Genomic DNA, 17,902 nt, shown 5'->3' with positions numbered 1-17,902 from the left:
TTAAGGTAAATGCAAAAATTGTGCACTGTCCCTGTCTCAAATAAATAAATAAATAAATTAATTAATAAACTCAACTCTGCTCCACACTCCCACAGCTCAGGCTGCTAATCGGGCTATTACAAATATACAAAATAAATCAATTATCTACCACTTTTGTCATTATAATATAGTTTTATTGAAATATTTAAAGGTACAATTTTACATTGATCCACAGTCAGAGAGTGACTTTTAACACTGGCTCCATCTCCACATACAGGTTTGTTATATCCTTCACTGTGGTTTAATGAGTTGGTGAGTCATATTTAGGTGTTGGGGCTGGTTGTGATCTACAGGGGGCGCTGTGCTTATGTGGGGCGCTCACGGGGACGGGTCACAAACTGCCACCACAGGGGGGGCAGGTCTCCCTCTTTTCGGGCTGGAGGAAGAGCCTCAGTTCTGGGTCCAGAGGCTGGAGTCTCGGCCTCCAGCTGAGCTACCTGCAAAACAACAAAAGTGTCCACACACAGATTTAGTGGAGGAAATCACAGAAACACTGCTGGTCTGTTGTAATCAATATGTGGTTCATTCAGTGTAAAATGATTTTAGGACTGAGTAAGAAATTTGGAATTCAAAAGTCAAAGTACTTTTTAAAGCAGACATATTGTGCTTATGGCTGCACTATAGTTATAATCTATGACACCTGTGGATCATAATGATTCATTTGCACATTTTAAAATCACAATATTGACCTAAGACAACTTAAAAAAAAAAGAAAAGACAAGTCAGTTGACTTCCGCTTTACGAAACTGTGGTGCCCAATGGGAGTCAACGTCACCAAAAACATCAGAACAAAGCACAGAATGCTGAATATGGCCAAGAATGTCTCATATTTGAACTGTGGTCCATATGAAACTGCTGAGTTGTGACGTGAACGAATAACAACTCGCTTGTGGAGATGGACCTAATTTCATTTTGGGATTTCAGAATAATCCTAGATTTGTTAAGTGACTTTGATGGTATACTGGATGAATTTTGGTACATTCTGTATGTGAAATGTAGTATATATAAAACCCCAGTGCTAAATGTGCTTCTCAAGGTAAAAGTAGATTTAAGAATCACCAAGAGAACAATTCTAACAAAACACACAAACCACAACACTAATAGTTTTAATTAATTTAAAATACATTTATCAGATACAAATTAGGATTAGAACCTCTTATAAAACAAGGAGACGACTTTTTGATCAGTCTGTCCAATCAGAGGTGAGTGCGGAGTTTGGACCAATCAGAGCTCTTTGTTTAATCGGAGGAGAGTGTTAGAGCAGCACTCACCTCTCTGTCCCAGCTCTGCAAACGCAGCTGTTTCCACTGCTCCCGTTTGGAGAAATAATCCGGATACATGGCTTTCTCCGAGGGGTGCCAATGCTCCAGCACCCACTCCGGTACCTGCAACACACGCACGCGCAAACCCACACGCGTACGCGCACACGCACACACAGAGTAATGTTACTGGTTTATGAAATACTACTTAAAAAGCAGTACAAAGTTAAGATCAGACAATTAAAAAATGTAAACAAAAAATTCAAAGGTTTTGTGTTTACTCCAAATCAGACCCTGATCTGTCCTGGTCTAGTCCTTTTTCAGTCCAGTTTTACATTAGGGATGCACTGATACTTGCACCAATACTGAAAACATTTGCTAAATAGAATAGCTCAGCTTCCAGATATTGGTTCAGCAGATATCTTGGTTGGACAGATGAAACAATGTAATACAACTATTTCCTGGTCGTAATCAGCAGACTAACTTTGATAAAATCACAGGTTAACGTGTGGGTCTCCAAAAATGGACCCAGGCAGGACTCTGCTACGATGATAATAAAAAACACTCTTTAGACAACATAATGTGATTTTCCACATTAAATGGTAGAACTTTCTTTTCTAGTCCCATGTGTCCTTGTATGTGTTTAATCCCTTAGTTGTCCAGGTAGGTTCCATAGTGGTCTATGGGGATATACTAGCCTATGTGGAAAAGAAAGGTTCACTTCTGTCGTGTCACATGACTTTTTTGTATCTGATTTTTAAACAGATCAGCGCTCTGACCTTGTAGCACTCATATCTCTCGTAGGAAGTTCCTCCAGGTGAGTCGGGGAACAGGTAAGGCTGAGGATGCTGGTTGGCCCAGAACTCTTCCTCTCCGGCCTTCAGCAGCATCGTGGCTTTCACCAGGTCCTTCTCATTTTTATTCTCATCAAAGCGAGCACGCAGCAGGCAGGCGTAGAAACGGTACTTATCCCTGAGGAAAAGAACAAAATGGAATTTAAATGTGTGTCAGATGCCCTCCCTGTGTCTCCATGGGGTCTTATTCTGTGCAAAAGCTGCTAACTCTGTAGTTCAGACCTCTACAAAGATGTTCTGAAATGCATGGGAATTTTAATCAGTTTAAAGTTCTAATTTCAACCTTCTCTCAGATGTTTAAATGCTTCTGGACCTGAACATTCATTAACTACATAGTCCCTATATTGATCAGACTTGTTACTAATATAGACTAGGTTTCCTTAAAGATGACAACATAAATAAAAATTCATAAATCACCACAACTACGTGTAGTTACAAGTTAAACATGAACTATAAAACTCTTCTGATGGAGATTGTATCGCTTTGTCTGGACAGAGTCAAGCAAGTGGTGCAATCAGGCTAAGTTACAAATCAGATCTGCGGAGGTGACCTGAAGGTGCGCCTCCAAAGAATACATGCATTTCAAAGTACATAAGAGCAGAGGTGGGGACTTGCAAGTTGTGACTTGGACTCAAGTCAGACTTGAGTCACATTTTTTGGGCTTAAGACTTGACTTGATAACATAGACCAAGACTTGGGACTCGACTTGGACTTGAGCCCTGTGACTTGAGAAGACTTTCTATTCTGACTGTAATGAGTCGCACTAAGATCTTAACAAGACATTTAAAAAGGAAAAATCTGCATTTCTACAACTCTTATATAAATACTCTTATATAAATACTTCTTAAAGTACAGTGTAGCTTAAACTTCATATAAATTGCAAAAATCTGAGCTATATTTGGAACTTTGGTTTAAAGACTTGAAGCTCAAAACAGTCGACTTGGACTTATGGGCCAGTGACTCAAGACTCGACTTGGGACTTGACTCAGACTTGAGGTCAAAGACTTGACACTTACTTGAGACTTAAAAAACAACGACCTGATCCCACCTCTGCATAAGAGCAATATAGTATACATGCAGGACAGTTTAATGCCATACTGTGGAAAATCCAATGTTCAAGACAAAGCAATAACATCCAAATGAGACCAGAAGGATTCAGAGTAGGGGTGTGCAAAAAAAATCGATATATCGTATCATTTAATGTGATGATACAATATCGATATCGGGGCCTGCTGTATCAATATATCACCAACAGTATTTTTAGGTGTATTTTACAAAATTCTTTTCTTACAGTGCTACAGTTTTGTTGCTTGTTTAGAGGAAGGAAACTCATTTATGCAACATATTTGACATTTTCACTGTTTTGATGATTAAAATGTTTGTTTCATATTCACTTTGCACAAGAAGTTGTTTAACAAAGACTTTTAGTATCACAACCATGATTTAGCCTTTATTTTTTATTGAACCGTATTAAATTGATTTGAAATGTAACATATTGAACCAAATAAAGATACCCAGCCCTAAGTCAGAGCACAGATCAGAAAGGTTTGTGTTATAGCGCACCTCAAATATTAGTTATTAATAGGGATGTAACAATAAACAAAATATCATGATATTGTACCATCAAAGGTCTCTCAATAATATCGTGGGCCACCTCAGTATATCAAATCACAAGTTTCTTTGCTTAAAGGTTGTATGGAGGATTTTTTTTTTGTTTTTTTTGTTTCAAGTTGTCAATGATAGCATTATAGAGGTGCAGTAGCCTTGTAATTATGATGACCAAAAAAAGAGAATAAAAATTCATCAACTCTGGACGTGGTGGGGCCAGCTAAACATTTGCCAATAGATAACGACATTGCCTCGTTATCTGTTAGCTGACAGGCTGTCAATCAAACTCCCTACGTTTCTAGCGTAACTGACCTGCCTGCGCGCCGCCGGTACGTGGTTTACGTACGCCTGTCACGCAGTCCACAGACGCAAGACGCACAGACGCTGTTTACTCCACCAACGCAACAGTTCTTAGCGGCTTTTTTTGACCTATATCTTCCTCGCAGTTAGCACAAAGTTTGTTGCAATGGCAGACAAGAATCCAGGAGCAGTTAGCCGCAAAAGAAAGTCCGTTTTTGAGGTCGCTGAAAGAAGAAGACAAGGGGAAAAGCAGCGAAGCCAAACTAAGGTGATTCTTGTAGATTCATTCCAGCGATGGCGCGACTGAAGCAGACGCAGGGTCTAAAGACTGACGCATTGGTCGCCAAATTACTCCTGGACAGGTAACTTCTGCTTATTATGAAAACGTACTTTATTTCCAAGAGCTAGTCAAACGTTTTTCAGGACACGAAAGCGATATCCTATGTCTGAAAACGTAATTTTCAAGGCAAAGAAAGAGTCCGCTTGCTGCTGCGTGTTGTAGCTAGTTCATTCGCACTGAATCTCCGCGCAACCTTCTCTGTACCCCTTTCCTGCTCCTGTCCCCGCTGCCCGTTCCGCTCTTCCCCCTTCTCCTCACTTCTACGGGCACGGAATCTCCGCGCACCGCTCCCCTCTCCTCTCTCCTCTCTCCCTGCTCCGCTCTTCTCCCTGCTCCTCACTTCTCGTCCGCGAACGAAATGTCCGCACACCCGCTCCCCCCGCTCCTCACTTCTCCGCCTTGCCTAACCAACACTGTAGTTAGTTGTTTACAAGTCATGTGCAGCTCACCGGCTGTAAACAAACCTGTTTCTGGCGTAAAGAGGAGGCGGGAGAAGGCGTTTCTACGTAGGGAGCTGTAGGGGAGGGGGGGTGGTTTCACGCATGCGCAACATTTGAAAAAGGACAAACAGTCGCTGGATTTCTCGTTCCTTGGAAAATCCTCTATACAACCTTTAAATTCATTGTTATGGTGCAGCAATAACTAAAAGAAACAGAAGGAACTACATTGACCATGATCCTTTGCTCCATTTTAACGCAAACTTCATGAAGAAATAGCAGTTCTAAGGTATTTTAAATTTTAGTTCTTTGACTGAAATCAAAAATATGTTTGCCTCCACAAAATATCACAATAAATATCGTACCGTGAGATGTAGATCGTGAAAATATTGTATAGTACAGTACAGTATTGTACAGTGAGATTTGGATATCATTACATCCCTACTTATTAATGAAAACAAAGTAAACATCGATTACACGAAGCTGTTCCATAAATACAACTCAGCTCCACTTGAAAGATGGTCTTTACACTGATTTCACAAAGACGAAATAATGTCGAACTAGACTCAAATGATTCTTGGAGCAAATAGTTGAGCTTTATTTGACCTGCCAGTTAGCACTTAGCTTAGCCCCGGCGCTAACAACACAAAACAGAAACACGTCCTTAATCTTTTCTCCTAAATGCATGGTGTCCGCTGCAGGTTCGCGTCTTTCCCTTTACCTGAAGATGCACCAGGATTCTAGGTGTCGCAGGGATTTCTTGTAAAGCCGCAAAACTTTCTGTTGGTGAGTGAGAAACGCGGCCGCCATCTTGGAGTCCGCTGTCACCTTCTGCAGCGCTGCATTCTGGGAATTTATCAGGTCGGTCCCGAATACCGCGGTCTAATGTAAACGCGCAAATAGATGCATTTTAACCCCGTTTTTTAAGTTTTTTTATGACTTTTGTGTTTAGTTTGAATTTAGTACTTAACTATAATCTGTTTAATTCATGTTTAGTTCATGATTATTTCATTAAACCCCCACTTTCCCATGTCCTTTTCCCCTCCTCTCCAGACATTACGGTAGTCTCTGCTCCATGCTTTTGCTCCGAGCAGCGGCGCTTTTTAACAACTTTTCTGTCTCCACTATGGCTCAGCTCAGGTTTATCGGTAAGAAACACGTTATTAAAAGAGAAACAAACCCCTAACACACCGCCTCGCTCTGTGGAAATATCATTAAAGCCCACGATTGCTTCAAAAAGCCCTGTTTGGTACGGTTAGCACTGAGGCTACATGCTAAAATGACAACACAGCACAGAGCTGTGAGAGCAGAAGTGACAGGAGCACGATTTAGGCTCAATCACACCATTTATTTAGAATCAGGCTGATGGGGTCAAAAATTATTTTTAAATGTGAGAAAAATAAATTGAGAAATTGAAATATAAAATAAAAAAATACGTAAGAAACGTGGGAGACCTATGGATTAAAACTCGTGCAATGTGAACAGAATTTATAAAAACAATATTTATTTTAAAAACATTTTTACTGAAGGTGCGGTGAGTGAGTGAGAGGACTCTTCCCAGCATAATGCAGAGTTTCCATTCTGCTGTTTGTCTTAACCAGATCTTAACCCAGTCTAAACCAGATTTTAACCAGGTCTTAACACAGTCTAATCCCGAATCTCATTGCATCATCTCGGTCTCATCTAACTGGTTCTACTCTGTGAACTCTTCATCATTGTCCAAGTAGTCCATTAAGTTCACAGGTGACCACAGTGAGACTGTGAGTCCTGGGCAGAGCTCTCTGTCTTCTTGTCTTGTCTTGGCCCTTTAAGTTCACAAGTGTGCACTTCATTTTTGGGTCCTGGACAAAGGACTCAGTCTTGCCCTCATCTAACTGGAACTTCTTTTCCTTCACATGATCCTCAGCATTGTCCTGGAGGACTATCAAGTTCACAGTGTTGCACTGAGTGTCAGATTATGCAGTGAATCCTGGACGAAGGTCTCGGTCTTGATCTCATTTGCTTGGTTCTCCTTCATTTCCTTTCTCTCTTCCTTTAGCTCCTCATCTTCTCCACTGCTCTATTTCACTTGGTCCAGATAATATCCAAAATATCCTATAATTTCCAGTTTACCTTTTATTTTTCTTCTGTCTTTGTCTCCACATTAGGAGCTGTAATTTACATCCCCTTCACAATCTCTATCAACAATTTGTTTTTGCAGAGATCTTGGTCTAGAATACACAGAGGAGGGCCACTTTTGACTCTTCCACAGGATCTGCTGCTGACAGCACAAATAGACTCACCTGTGATAGTTTCAGCTAAGTCAGTTCAGTTCAAGTCTAACTTGAGTAACAGAGTTTCAGACAGAGCCGATACTTAGCATCTCATCCACAGAGAATGTTGACGACATTAGCTGCAAAGTAACAATAGGGGACATTTTAGAGCCATTTCTGAACAGACCCATATTATTGCATTGCTGTGTTTCAATGTTGAGGTTGGAAAAACAATGAGCAGTTTATGTAATGAATCAATCAGGAAAAGAAAGCGCTCAAATCAGCCAAAAAGTGAATGTATTCACCTGGACACTGTTGCTATGTTTGAGAATGAATTGTTGCTTTTGTTGTGTACAGTGTACAAGTTAGTAACATTAACATAAAAGAGAATAGCAAGCCTCAAAGGTCAACAAACAAGCTTCAAATAAGGTTGATGTGTTATTATTATTATTATTTATCTTTCTACCATGCTCTAATGCTGTTCCTGCACCAAAAACATGCCTGAAGAGGTTTTAGACATCATTCATACATGTTTAAGTCATTTAGCGATCTCTCTCGGGCCCTTTTCAAACCCTCTTACAGTTAGCACTACAAGCCTGTACAAGGCTCTACCCACAGGCCTACGTCACTCATGCTCCCTCATGCCATTTCTCCACAAAACTTTATGCTTCAGCTTGACAAAGCTGATGTGATATGTGCAGTAGTTTCATTAGCAGGATGCACACTGATTGTGTTGTGATGTCACTCTGAATGGTTAATTCTGTTCGAATACAGAAGGGGCTGGAACTGGACAACAGAGTAAAAATTGTTTAAAAAAACCCTTCAAAACATTATATTAATAAGTAGTTGTTTTGTGCTTCGGTTGTTGATTCTATAAAAGTCTGTGCTCTTTCTGCGTTCTTTATGTTTTTTGTCTTCTTGTTTGTTTTTGATGCAAACCAACCTTTCTGATTGGTTAATCTGCCTGTCAGTCACACCTTGTGAAATCAGGGAGTCAGGGTACGACTCCAGATCCACTCGTCTTTGTAAAGTTTTGTCAAAGTGTGTGGTTCTGGCTAGACAAAACAATAAAAGGTAACACAGTGATCTAAATCTGTTGTGTGTTAAGAGTTAAAAGCCCGTTGAAGTCAAATACCCCCTCTTTAACCTGAATTCTCATTTTCTTATTGCAGATATTGGGGTGAATCTGACTGACCCCATGTTCAGAGGCCTGTACAGAGGAAAGCAGAAACACGACGGTGAGGAATTACATTACATTTAAATGTATAGTCTGAACTAATTCACTCACTTGATTTCACAGATGATTTTGATGCCATAATTGACCGAGCACTCAAAGTGGGAGTGGAAAAGGTGACTTCTGAAAATAATATTTGCGCTATTTTCTGATCTCTGTTATGTTTTGTTTCATTCAAAATACTCTGTTCCACCTTTTGATATCATGTAGTAATACAGGACGTGCGTCACTGTTTTTTTAAACCCCATACATTTTCACTTAAACCATTTGGATAATTTCAGACCTGGAATTGCCAATCTCTACTGAACTAAGGTAAAAGAAGCTGTTAATTTGAGAACCACCACTACATGACATCACAAGGTGGAGCAGAGCATTTTGAGCTTTAGAGATGTAGACAGACTTATAATAACGCATTACTCATGTGAATGTAACAAAACACAACTCCAGGTCTGTTTTGAGGAGCTCCATAGCAAAAAGCAGCCAGAACTAACCTATAACAAAAACAGGACTGGCTCGGCCTTTGTCTAAATGGAATCTGATTAAACATTTGAATTATCTTGTACAGTTTATGATCACTGGAGGAAGTCTGGACGACAGCAAAGATGCGCTGAAACTTGCTCAAACCAGAGGTATGTTTCTTTATTCAGAGGCTGAAGTCATTTTGCTTCACGTTTCACATTTGTAACCATTAAACTGCTGAAGTGTAATCATTCTGTGCATAGCTTTTCACAATATTCACTTCAGAAGAAATGGAATTTGTCAACTCGACAAAAGTTTATTTTGTCGAATATGTTTCACAGCTCATCCAAGCTGCTTCTTCAGTTCCTGAACAGAACTGAAGAAGTGAAATGTATTTGATGTACTGTGACTACATCTGGCCCCACGCTGGCACCAAAATATGTAGGAGAAATCTACATGCGCTCACAGCGTGATACCGTGATGTAGGGGGGTAATTGATGTTACAGATTGGAATTTAGGAGTTCTAAGCTAAAGCAGCACTCACGTGGCCTTTGTGAGTGTTTGGCTCTGATGTAAAGAAGAAGTAAATTTGGGGCACCACTCAACAAATGTTGAGAAATATTACCAATTCAATTTAATAAATTACCTATGCTAATTAATTAATTAATAATTAATTAAACAATTGTTCTGAAGGTTCGTAAATTCTTGACCATATCAGTGACCTGCATATTCTGAATGACATCACTGGAAATAACATCACTATTCACCAACGCAAACTGTGGTTTATGGATATTTATTGACCAAGTTAAACAGACAGCATTTAAATATCAAATATGTAAATGAGTGTAGGTCGCTCTAAACTGGTGTCTAGAAATGTGAGATTAGGCACAACTTTAAGAGTTATATAAAGTTCTGTGCTGAGTCTAGATTGATACAACAAGCCATTCTGTAACAGTGCGCATACAACCCGGGGAGAGTGGAGATGTCCAGTCACGAGGTGGTCCTGTTGGGTCCAATGAGGGTTTGAGTTTCTCAGGACGTCGGTTCTGAAGAATCAAACGCAAAGAAATGGACGAAGGCCACGTGATCTGATGAATCTTCCAGGCTCAGTCGGCGTCAGGCTGAGAGACGCTCGCCTCTGTTCCAGAGGATTGGAGGACACGTTTCTGTGTCTGTGAGGTCTAACAGCGCGGGTCACAGATTAAGGCTAATCAGTCAAAAAGACTACGTCTGCAAAAATGCGGATGTTTAAATTTGGAAAAATATGAAAGCTTCGCTTTCAAATCAGATCAGCTACAGGTATTTAAATGAAAAACACGTCAAGCGACAGGCACAGCTTCAACAGAGGGAGAACTTGGGCATTGTCCCTTTTGTTCGGCTCTACTACATCTTGACCATTCTGAGCTGAACTAATTCAGCGATCTTCTGCTGAACAGAGATCTGAATGAACTGGTCAGAACTGAGCGATCTGCGAAACTGGCATCTCTCTGGGCTGAGGTCTGTTTTCCTTGTCTTAAGTCTTAAGATAAGCGGGAAAGCTGACCAATGATTGGTCTGCGTGTGGAATGTAAGTTAGTTGAGTGGGGGTTTTATGACGTAGCTCACATATTCACACTATGTACATTAACAGTTTTACACAAAGAAAGTATTCACATGACATTTACAAAATCAGTATTAAACACACTGGCCATAGTTCATTGAGTGAATTGAATTTCATTCCTTTCTTTCTCTGGAGAAAGTCTATTGGCTTGAGATTCAGAAATTGTTCCATCAGAAATCCCATAGTGTCTTTAATTTGTCGATTATAGTCAGTGAACAAACTTCGGTCAATTGAATTATCAATAGGTGAAGCTTTGTAGAAAAGTTAATTTGTGAAAAGATCTTTAATCCTTTACGGGTCTTTGTGTGTTACCTCAAGGAGGGAGTGCATGAGGTCAGTAAATCTTGCTTGGGTGACAGGTCCGAGATATGGAGGTTCAAGCAAGTGGGGGAAGGGCAGAGTGTCATCAAAGTTAACCCCTGTCAGAGGCTGTTGTCCAAACTTTGCGCAAGTCTATCCCCTAAGATATCATGGCAACAGCCATAGGTCAGAGGCCAGTCCTCTTACATTGACCAAAATCAACTTTTGTCCAATTGACAAACTGAATTTCTTCTTTTGCCTTTTATTTATAAGGGATATAAGGGATACATTTATAACCAGAAGAAGCAATAGTCTAAACTAAATTTTTAAAGGTGCAGTATGTAAGATTTCTGGTCGGGGTTCACTATCTGTTCGTCATTTTGCAGATGTTATTGCTTTGCCTGGAATGTTTCGTAGTATGGTATTGAAGTGTCTTTCTCCTTGAAGACATGCAAATAAATCATAGTTTCATAATTGAACTTTCCTTTGTTTTATGTCCAGAGGAGTTTTTCTGCACAGTGGGCTGCCATCCCACGCGCTGCTCCGAGTTTGAGAAGTCTGGAGACGAGACTTATCTGTCTGAACTTAAAAACCTCGCCACAAATGCCAAAGGAAAAGTGGTCGCTATCGGAGAGTGTGGACTGGGTATGTGTCTAAATGTCCAAATGTCCACACACATGTACAGGTGAAGTGTCTCTGTCTCAAGGTCTGAACATTAATAACAGACTAATCAGACACCTTCTTTCCCTAAGTTCACTCCCGCTAGCATCAGCAACAAGTTTAATTTTTGTTTTTTCTAAGCGTCCGCTCCCTGCTAAATCAGTGAAGCAGGAAGGGACGTTACCTTCAAGAGTCTCACTCACTCTCACAGATTGGCTCTTTGATTGCTATGATACTCTTGGTCAGAATTCCAAATATGAAACTCGGCTCCAAATTTGCCACTGCCGGCCTCCAGGAGCTTCATTTGACTGGAGCCAAACTCTGTGGATGACACCACACAGTCCACATCTTTATACCGTTTATGCTCTGTGCACACACACACATGTATAGCTGAAGTGTCTCCAAATGTCCATATTTTATTTTTCAGATTTTGATCGTCTTGAATTTTGTCCAAAGGAAACACAACTGAAGTGTGTACAGTTTTTAAATTTTGCACAAATTCTGGACTTTTTCAATAATAGTGATTTGTGTTTTCTTCTGCAGATATTTTGAGAAGCAGTTTGATTTGGCTGAAGAAACCAAACTGCCCATGTTCCTCCACTGCAGGAACTCCCATCAAGAATTTATTGGTGAGATTTGAGACAGATTCATCAAAAAATACTACAGTGCTAAATGTTTAATATGATTTTTGCAGAAATTATGAAGAGGAATAGAGACCGCTGTGTTGGAGGAGTGGTCAGTTGATTTCAAAATATTTCTGATCTTATAATGTAGTTTCTTCATCACAAACACACCTGGAGTTGTTTTTTGTTTCACATGTTTAACTCACAAACCTGCACATTGAGGCTGAGTTCTTCTCTAAAACAGAAAACACTCTGTTCCATCTTGTGAAGAATTTCTTTGGTTGACTAAAGACTAAAATATCTATGGGGAAAAACATGTAAAAGCAGATTAATTTTCCTCTGAAAAAAATAAAGTGTTGAATTGAATTTACTATGACATAGTAAAGTTAAGTTAAACTTTATTTACTTCTCATTTGTTTTCCTTTAATTACTTGTCAGTTGTTTGTACTTATAAAGCTTGTACAATTACAACAGATAATATTTTATTTACTGTAATGTAACTGTAATGTTGTCTTTTATCAGGTGCACTCTTTCGATGGGACGCCAGAGGATGCTGTTGCCATTACTGAGTTAGATCTGTACATTGGGATAAACGGCTGGTCAGTCAAACATGTTAAACATGAGGACTATACGCACATATAGTAGCAGAGTGGTTAGCTTTATAACCACAAAGCAAAAAGGTCCCTGTTTCAGTTCCTAGTCTGTCAGTGAAGAAAATGAATGTTTTCCTGTGTCTGGGTCTTCTCCATCAAACTAAAGCAAGCACAATAATCCTCCAGTTAGATACTCAAATTAAGTCCACTGCTCCTGACAGGTTTAACCAGAGACACTGAAGGACGGGTCAAACGCAGGTTTAACCAGAGACACTGAAGGACGGGTCAAATAGAAAGCACACCATTAACTTTTGGATGCTCACACAATTTCTTTATCATATAATGTCTATTTTTGTAATTTAATGATAGCTGTCAAATTTATTCACCATATGCCATTGTCATTTTGAGAAGACTTGACATCATGAAGCAAGTCGTCTTATTTGATCTAGTTTATTCTCATAATTATAAGATTTTCTGTGAAACATCACACTTCACTTTGTTTTAATGACACGTCTAATTATAAACCTCATATTATCATTTAAAAGACAACTGTGTTTCGTTTTGTTAAACTATTATTTCTTTTTTCCAGCTCATTAAAAACTGAATCCAACATTGAAGCCATGAAGTCTGTGCCCAGTGAGAGGCTCCTGATTGAGACAGGTACACATTTACAGAGATTTACACAGCTCAAACACAAACCAGGGGAAACTCTAATGTAAAAGAATTCCACCGGAGGTGCTGTGTACAGCTGCCGCACAACACAGCATTTTTCAGTGTGAAGTGATTTTTAAACATGCGACAAAAAGCACAGACATGAGTATGAGATTTAAAATCTCTGAATGCAAAGACTGCAACAGGATATGAAAGCGAGACGAGCTGAAAGTTGTAAACCCACTACACGTCAGCTGTTTGCTGTGTACAGTAAAACGACTCCCTCTGACACTCGCGTGTTCCACAGATCAGAGCATTGCACGTTTAGTATAGATGACATGATATGATGATATGACAGAGCAGCTCAGCCCAGCAGGAGCGCAGCAGGTTAAAAATCACATATGAAGATCCAAAGTCAGGGAGGAGCAATTCAGATTATAATATGCAAATCATTGACTTTAGCCCATGACATTGAAGTCATGGGCCAAACTAAATATTTCTTGAAAAGTTTCAGCAATATCTGCATGTTTTCTCTTCTTTTGAGATATGTAATGTTAAACCTTTTCTTATTAAAATAAATGTTTAATAGTAGTTTTGCTTAAACACTGGATCCAGAACAAGCAGAATAGAAAATAATAACAACACTTTAAATAAATTATGTCTCTATAGTCTATCTGTAGCCGGCGGTCAGCTCTAATACGTATCTGATATGATCTCGCAAGCCAAATATAATTATATCGTGGGCCAAATTTGGCTCCCAGGCCTGAGTTTGACATGTCTGGTCTAGTGTAATAATATGAATGTGATGATTTGTCTACACTTTTGTGGTTAATTGTTAAATGCTTTATGGATGTGAGAAGGGGTACTTTTAATGTTTAAATGAAGGTTTAAAATGTCCTTGTCCTTCCTTGTGTGTGAACTGTCTCTGCAGTTTGGCTGGAGTTTTCTGTGTTGGTGACATAGGCAGAGGGATTCTGTTTTAACACCCAGTGCTGCTTCCTGTATTTCTGTACTTTTTTTCTCTACTGTTTTCCACAAACTGTCTCTTAACTGATGTAAAACTATGATATATATTTAGCACAAGTTCTATCCACCAAACCAAATCAGAAACAAAAACACTGGAAGTTCAGAAAGTTACATTTAATTTGAAAATTCCAGAGAATGAGAGAGATCAGTGTCTCCAGAGGGACAGGATATTCTCCTGTCTCTGGAGCTGAGTCTGTTTGTGCTGTTGAAATGTGTCTGACCACAGCACAAGTAACAACAGTAGACTTTTCACTTGTCACACATACACCATTCTGAAGATTTGGACTATTTTATAACATTGTATTTAAACCAAATTGTAACTTTTGAAGCTAAAATATGAAGAATGTAGGTTTCTTAATAGAGAGTATTTCAGATAAAAATCACACAAAATATATTCTGATCATTTGGATTTAAAAACTTTCCTTTCTGTAAGGGATGCACCAAGCTAGCTTTTTTGTTTAGATACCAATTTTCAATACTTTATATATCTTATATAGCTTTAAGTATCTGCTGGTCTGCCCTGATATCAACCGATACCAATGCAGAGACTGAAAACAGCATTTATGTGTTACAGGGTTCCCACAGTCATGGGGAAAGTGTCATTTTCCAGGCCTGGAAAAGTCATAGAATTTTAGTATCTCTTTCACGTAACTCCAGTATTCTGTTAAGTTCTCATGAGGCTGTTCTGATTATTTCTGAACGCCTGCTCCTTTTGTTTAAAAGAGACGACAATAAATGCACTGACAGGATTTTGAATGTTAAAAAACTATAATCCCAAACCACCAGGTGAGTGGAAAGAGTTAACATTTCATTTTTGCCCTAAAAGTCTGATCAGTTCTACACATGCAGGTGCCGTAAAGTCAAAGGAAATTCACTTTAGGTCATGAAAAAGTCATGGAAAATTTTTTGAAATTTTGTCAGTTAAAAAGAGTGAGAACTCTGGTGTTAACTGTGGAGCTTTTATTTATCTTAAGCAACCGCAGAAGTAAATAGTCTTGTTACACTGATGTATGCCAACCAGGATATTGGCTGAACTGATATTTGGAAGCTGATATGTGATCTAGCACGTTTTACAGTATATCAGTATCGGATCAGTGCATCCCTACTTTCTTTGTGATAAATGCATGATTAAAGATTAAAATAGTCAACAATTATTGTAACAGTAGTCAGTTAGTCACAATTATTACAATTCCTGATAATCGTCGCAGCTCTAGTTATAACAATATGATAAAACAAGTCTTTAATCAAACATGAAGATGTATTCTAGAGCCTCCAATATTCTAGACTGTACAGAGTGTGACGTCACCCACAGTGTTTAGCTCCAAATGAAGCTCATCGAGGCTAACAGTTGTAGGGGCAAATTTGGAACAGAGTTTCATTTTTACCTCCGCCAAGGAGGTTATGTTGTTGCCGGCGTTTGTCTGTTTGTTTGTTTGTTTATTTGTCTTTTAGCAACATAACTCAAAAAGTTATGGACCGATTTTGATGAAATTTTCAGGATTTGTTGGAAATGTGAAAAGGAAGAACTGATTTCATTTTGGGGGTGATGCGGAAGAAATCCTGGATTCTGGATCACTTTGAAATTTTAGTTAACATTGTGGTAAATGGGGCCAAAAATTTAGTTTCTCAATATCTCGGTTAGTTATTGACCAAACCCCATGAAATTTGACTCAGGGATGGACAATCAGATCCTCTTTCATATTCCAAATTGAAAGATACGAGACAAATATTTATGGAAAACACAATTAATATGAGGGGGACTGTAGTCCTTGGCAGAGGTCTGCGCTCTCTGAGTGCTTTTCTAGTTGGAATTGTGCCCGTGAGTATCGAAGTGTAGTATAGAGACCAAAGAGCTAATCCAGAGCGAGGCTGTTGAGGGTAATGCCCCCTCTGCCCACACCGCTCAATCAAACCTGTCTAACACCAGCAGGAGCAACCTCAGGAACAGAAGAGACCTGATATTTCTGATATTAATGTTCATATCTTGATTTAGAGACACAATAGTGAAATAAAAAAGGATCATGTAGAGGTAATCTTTTTTTGTACTTTTGACCCTTGGTGGACAAATATCACATTCTGTCTGAACTGTGGCGTCTAAATGTTCTTGCACATAAGTAATGTGAATATTTTTTTTCTATTGATATTTTTTGTATTAGACATTGGACATAACAGTAACATTTATTAAAACTGCACATTAACATTCGTGTTGTGTTCACGTTCCACAGTTTGCAGTCAGTTGCCAGTAGGGGTGGGCAATTGCTGGTTTCTGATGGCATCAATACATTTTACAGGCCATTAATATTTAAAATTGAACGAAACAGCTAAAAACTGATATTATAATCATAACAATACAGTGAGGTATTGGGTCTTATATAAATTATCAGGTTCAAGATTTGTGAATTTACCTTTCAGATATTTCATGGCAAAGTACATTGTAGTCAACTGGAAAAAGTTTCGCTTCAGTTTGAGATGATGACATCATCACATACACCACTACACCAGGATTCACCCATTTCTACACTGAGTAAGTGACTGAATCTAAAATTGTTGAAAAATAATTCTGTTTTCCAGATGCTCCGTGGTGTGGCGTGAAGGCGACTCATGCTGGAGCCAAACTCGTCAAAACCACTTTCCCCACAAAGAAGAAATGGGAACCAAGACACTGTTTAAAAGACAGGAACGAACCATGTCACATTATGTAAGGACTGAACCAAGACTAGACCAGGACTAAACCAGGACTAAAGCAGGACTAAAGCAGGACTAAACCAGGACTAGACCAGGATTAAACCAGGACTAAACCAAGACTAAAGCAAGACTAAAGCAGGCCTAAACTAGGGCTGAAGCAGGTCCTAAAGCAGAACTAAAGTGGGACTGAACTAGAACTTCACCAAGATTAAAACAGGGATATAAGGGGATTTCTTTTAACTTCTTGTATTTTATATTTTAGTCAAGTCCTGGAGGTGATGGCGGCAGCACGAGACGAGGATCCAGTGGAACTTGCGAACACAATCTACAACAATACAGCGAGATTGTTCTTCCCCACATCATGATCAATACTTAAATAATAAAAAAACTATAATTACTTTATTATTATCGTTTCATTATCACTCTGCCACAGTAACACAGGACGACATGCACACGTACTCTAATAATAACACATTAGTCTTACAGAACGCTTTTTCAGACACTTAAAATCGGTTTGGTGCATTATTCATTCATTCATTTCGCACTCAGTGGTGGTAAACTACTGCTGTAGCTACAGCTGCCCTGGGGCAGATTGATGGAAGCAAGGCTGTCAATCTGTGCCATGGGCCCATCCCACCGCCAACACTTGCCATGCTCACACCACTTTCATACTAGACGAAATGTCTTGCCTAATGTCTTGCCTAAGGACACAATGACCGTGTTTTTTTTGCCATTGTCACCCACTGTGGTATCTGATTTTCCCAGTGGTCTCCCACCCAAGTACTAACCAGGCCCAGCCTGACCAAATCAGGCTTTGACAGGGAGGTTTGGCCACAGTTCTGATCTCTACAGAAATCAAACATATTAATAATGAAGACTTTGGTCTGACTTTGTTTTAAAAGTCTTGGACTAACAACATAAAATAAGCTTCAGCATACTACAGGGTCGTTTTGGGCAGAACCAGTGTCTGAGGAAAGGCTGT

The 17,902-nt window shown here is 39.2% G+C and overlaps 2 protein-coding genes across 7 annotated transcripts; one reads left to right on the top strand and one right to left on the bottom strand.

Annotated features, from left to right (window-relative positions):
* Nucleotides 1–151: 151 nt before the first annotated feature.
* On the bottom strand, nucleotides 152–5,671 carry ndufb9 (NADH:ubiquinone oxidoreductase subunit B9). Its single transcript, XM_020920702.2, has 4 exons — nucleotides 5,559–5,671; nucleotides 2,078–2,270; nucleotides 1,311–1,424; nucleotides 152–476 (listed from the first exon to the last, which is right to left on the bottom strand). Exons 1-4 carry the CDS (start codon nucleotides 5,645–5,647, stop codon nucleotides 345–347), a joined length of 528 nt encoding a protein of 175 aa, XP_020776361.1. The 5' UTR covers nucleotides 5,648–5,671; the 3' UTR covers nucleotides 152–344.
* Nucleotides 3,865–17,322, top strand: tatdn1 (TatD DNase domain containing 1). 6 transcript variants are annotated; one of them, XM_055156954.1, is made up of 13 exons: nucleotides 3,865–5,126; nucleotides 5,539–5,698; nucleotides 8,262–8,327; nucleotides 8,390–8,439; nucleotides 8,889–8,952; nucleotides 11,184–11,327; nucleotides 11,770–11,812; nucleotides 11,886–11,971; nucleotides 12,037–12,077; nucleotides 12,488–12,564; nucleotides 13,148–13,218; nucleotides 16,807–16,933; nucleotides 17,183–17,322. In XM_055156954.1, the coding sequence occupies exons 3-13, from the start codon at nucleotides 8,288–8,290 to the stop codon at nucleotides 17,283–17,285; spliced, it is 846 nt and encodes a 281-aa protein (XP_055012929.1). In that variant the 5' UTR covers nucleotides 3,865–5,126; nucleotides 5,539–5,698; nucleotides 8,262–8,287; the 3' UTR covers nucleotides 17,286–17,322. The 6 variants fall into 6 exon arrangements, with proteins under 6 accessions (XP_055012929.1, XP_055012930.1, XP_020776360.1 ...); XM_055156953.1 differs by lacking the exons at nucleotides 3,865–5,126; nucleotides 5,539–5,698 and adding exons at nucleotides 5,911–5,985; nucleotides 8,061–8,163; XM_055156955.1 differs by lacking the exon at nucleotides 5,539–5,698.
* The last annotated feature ends 580 nt before the right edge of the window (nucleotides 17,323–17,902 follow it).

The sequence above is a fragment of the Boleophthalmus pectinirostris genome, unplaced genomic scaffold, assembly GCF_026225935.1.
Source record: "Boleophthalmus pectinirostris isolate CB_2022bp ecotype Guang Dong unplaced genomic scaffold, ASM2622593v1 HiC_scaffold_21, whole genome shotgun sequence".
NCBI lineage: Eukaryota > Metazoa > Chordata > Actinopteri > Gobiiformes > Gobiidae > Boleophthalmus > Boleophthalmus pectinirostris.
This window is presented reverse-complemented; position numbering and strand designations above follow the sequence as displayed.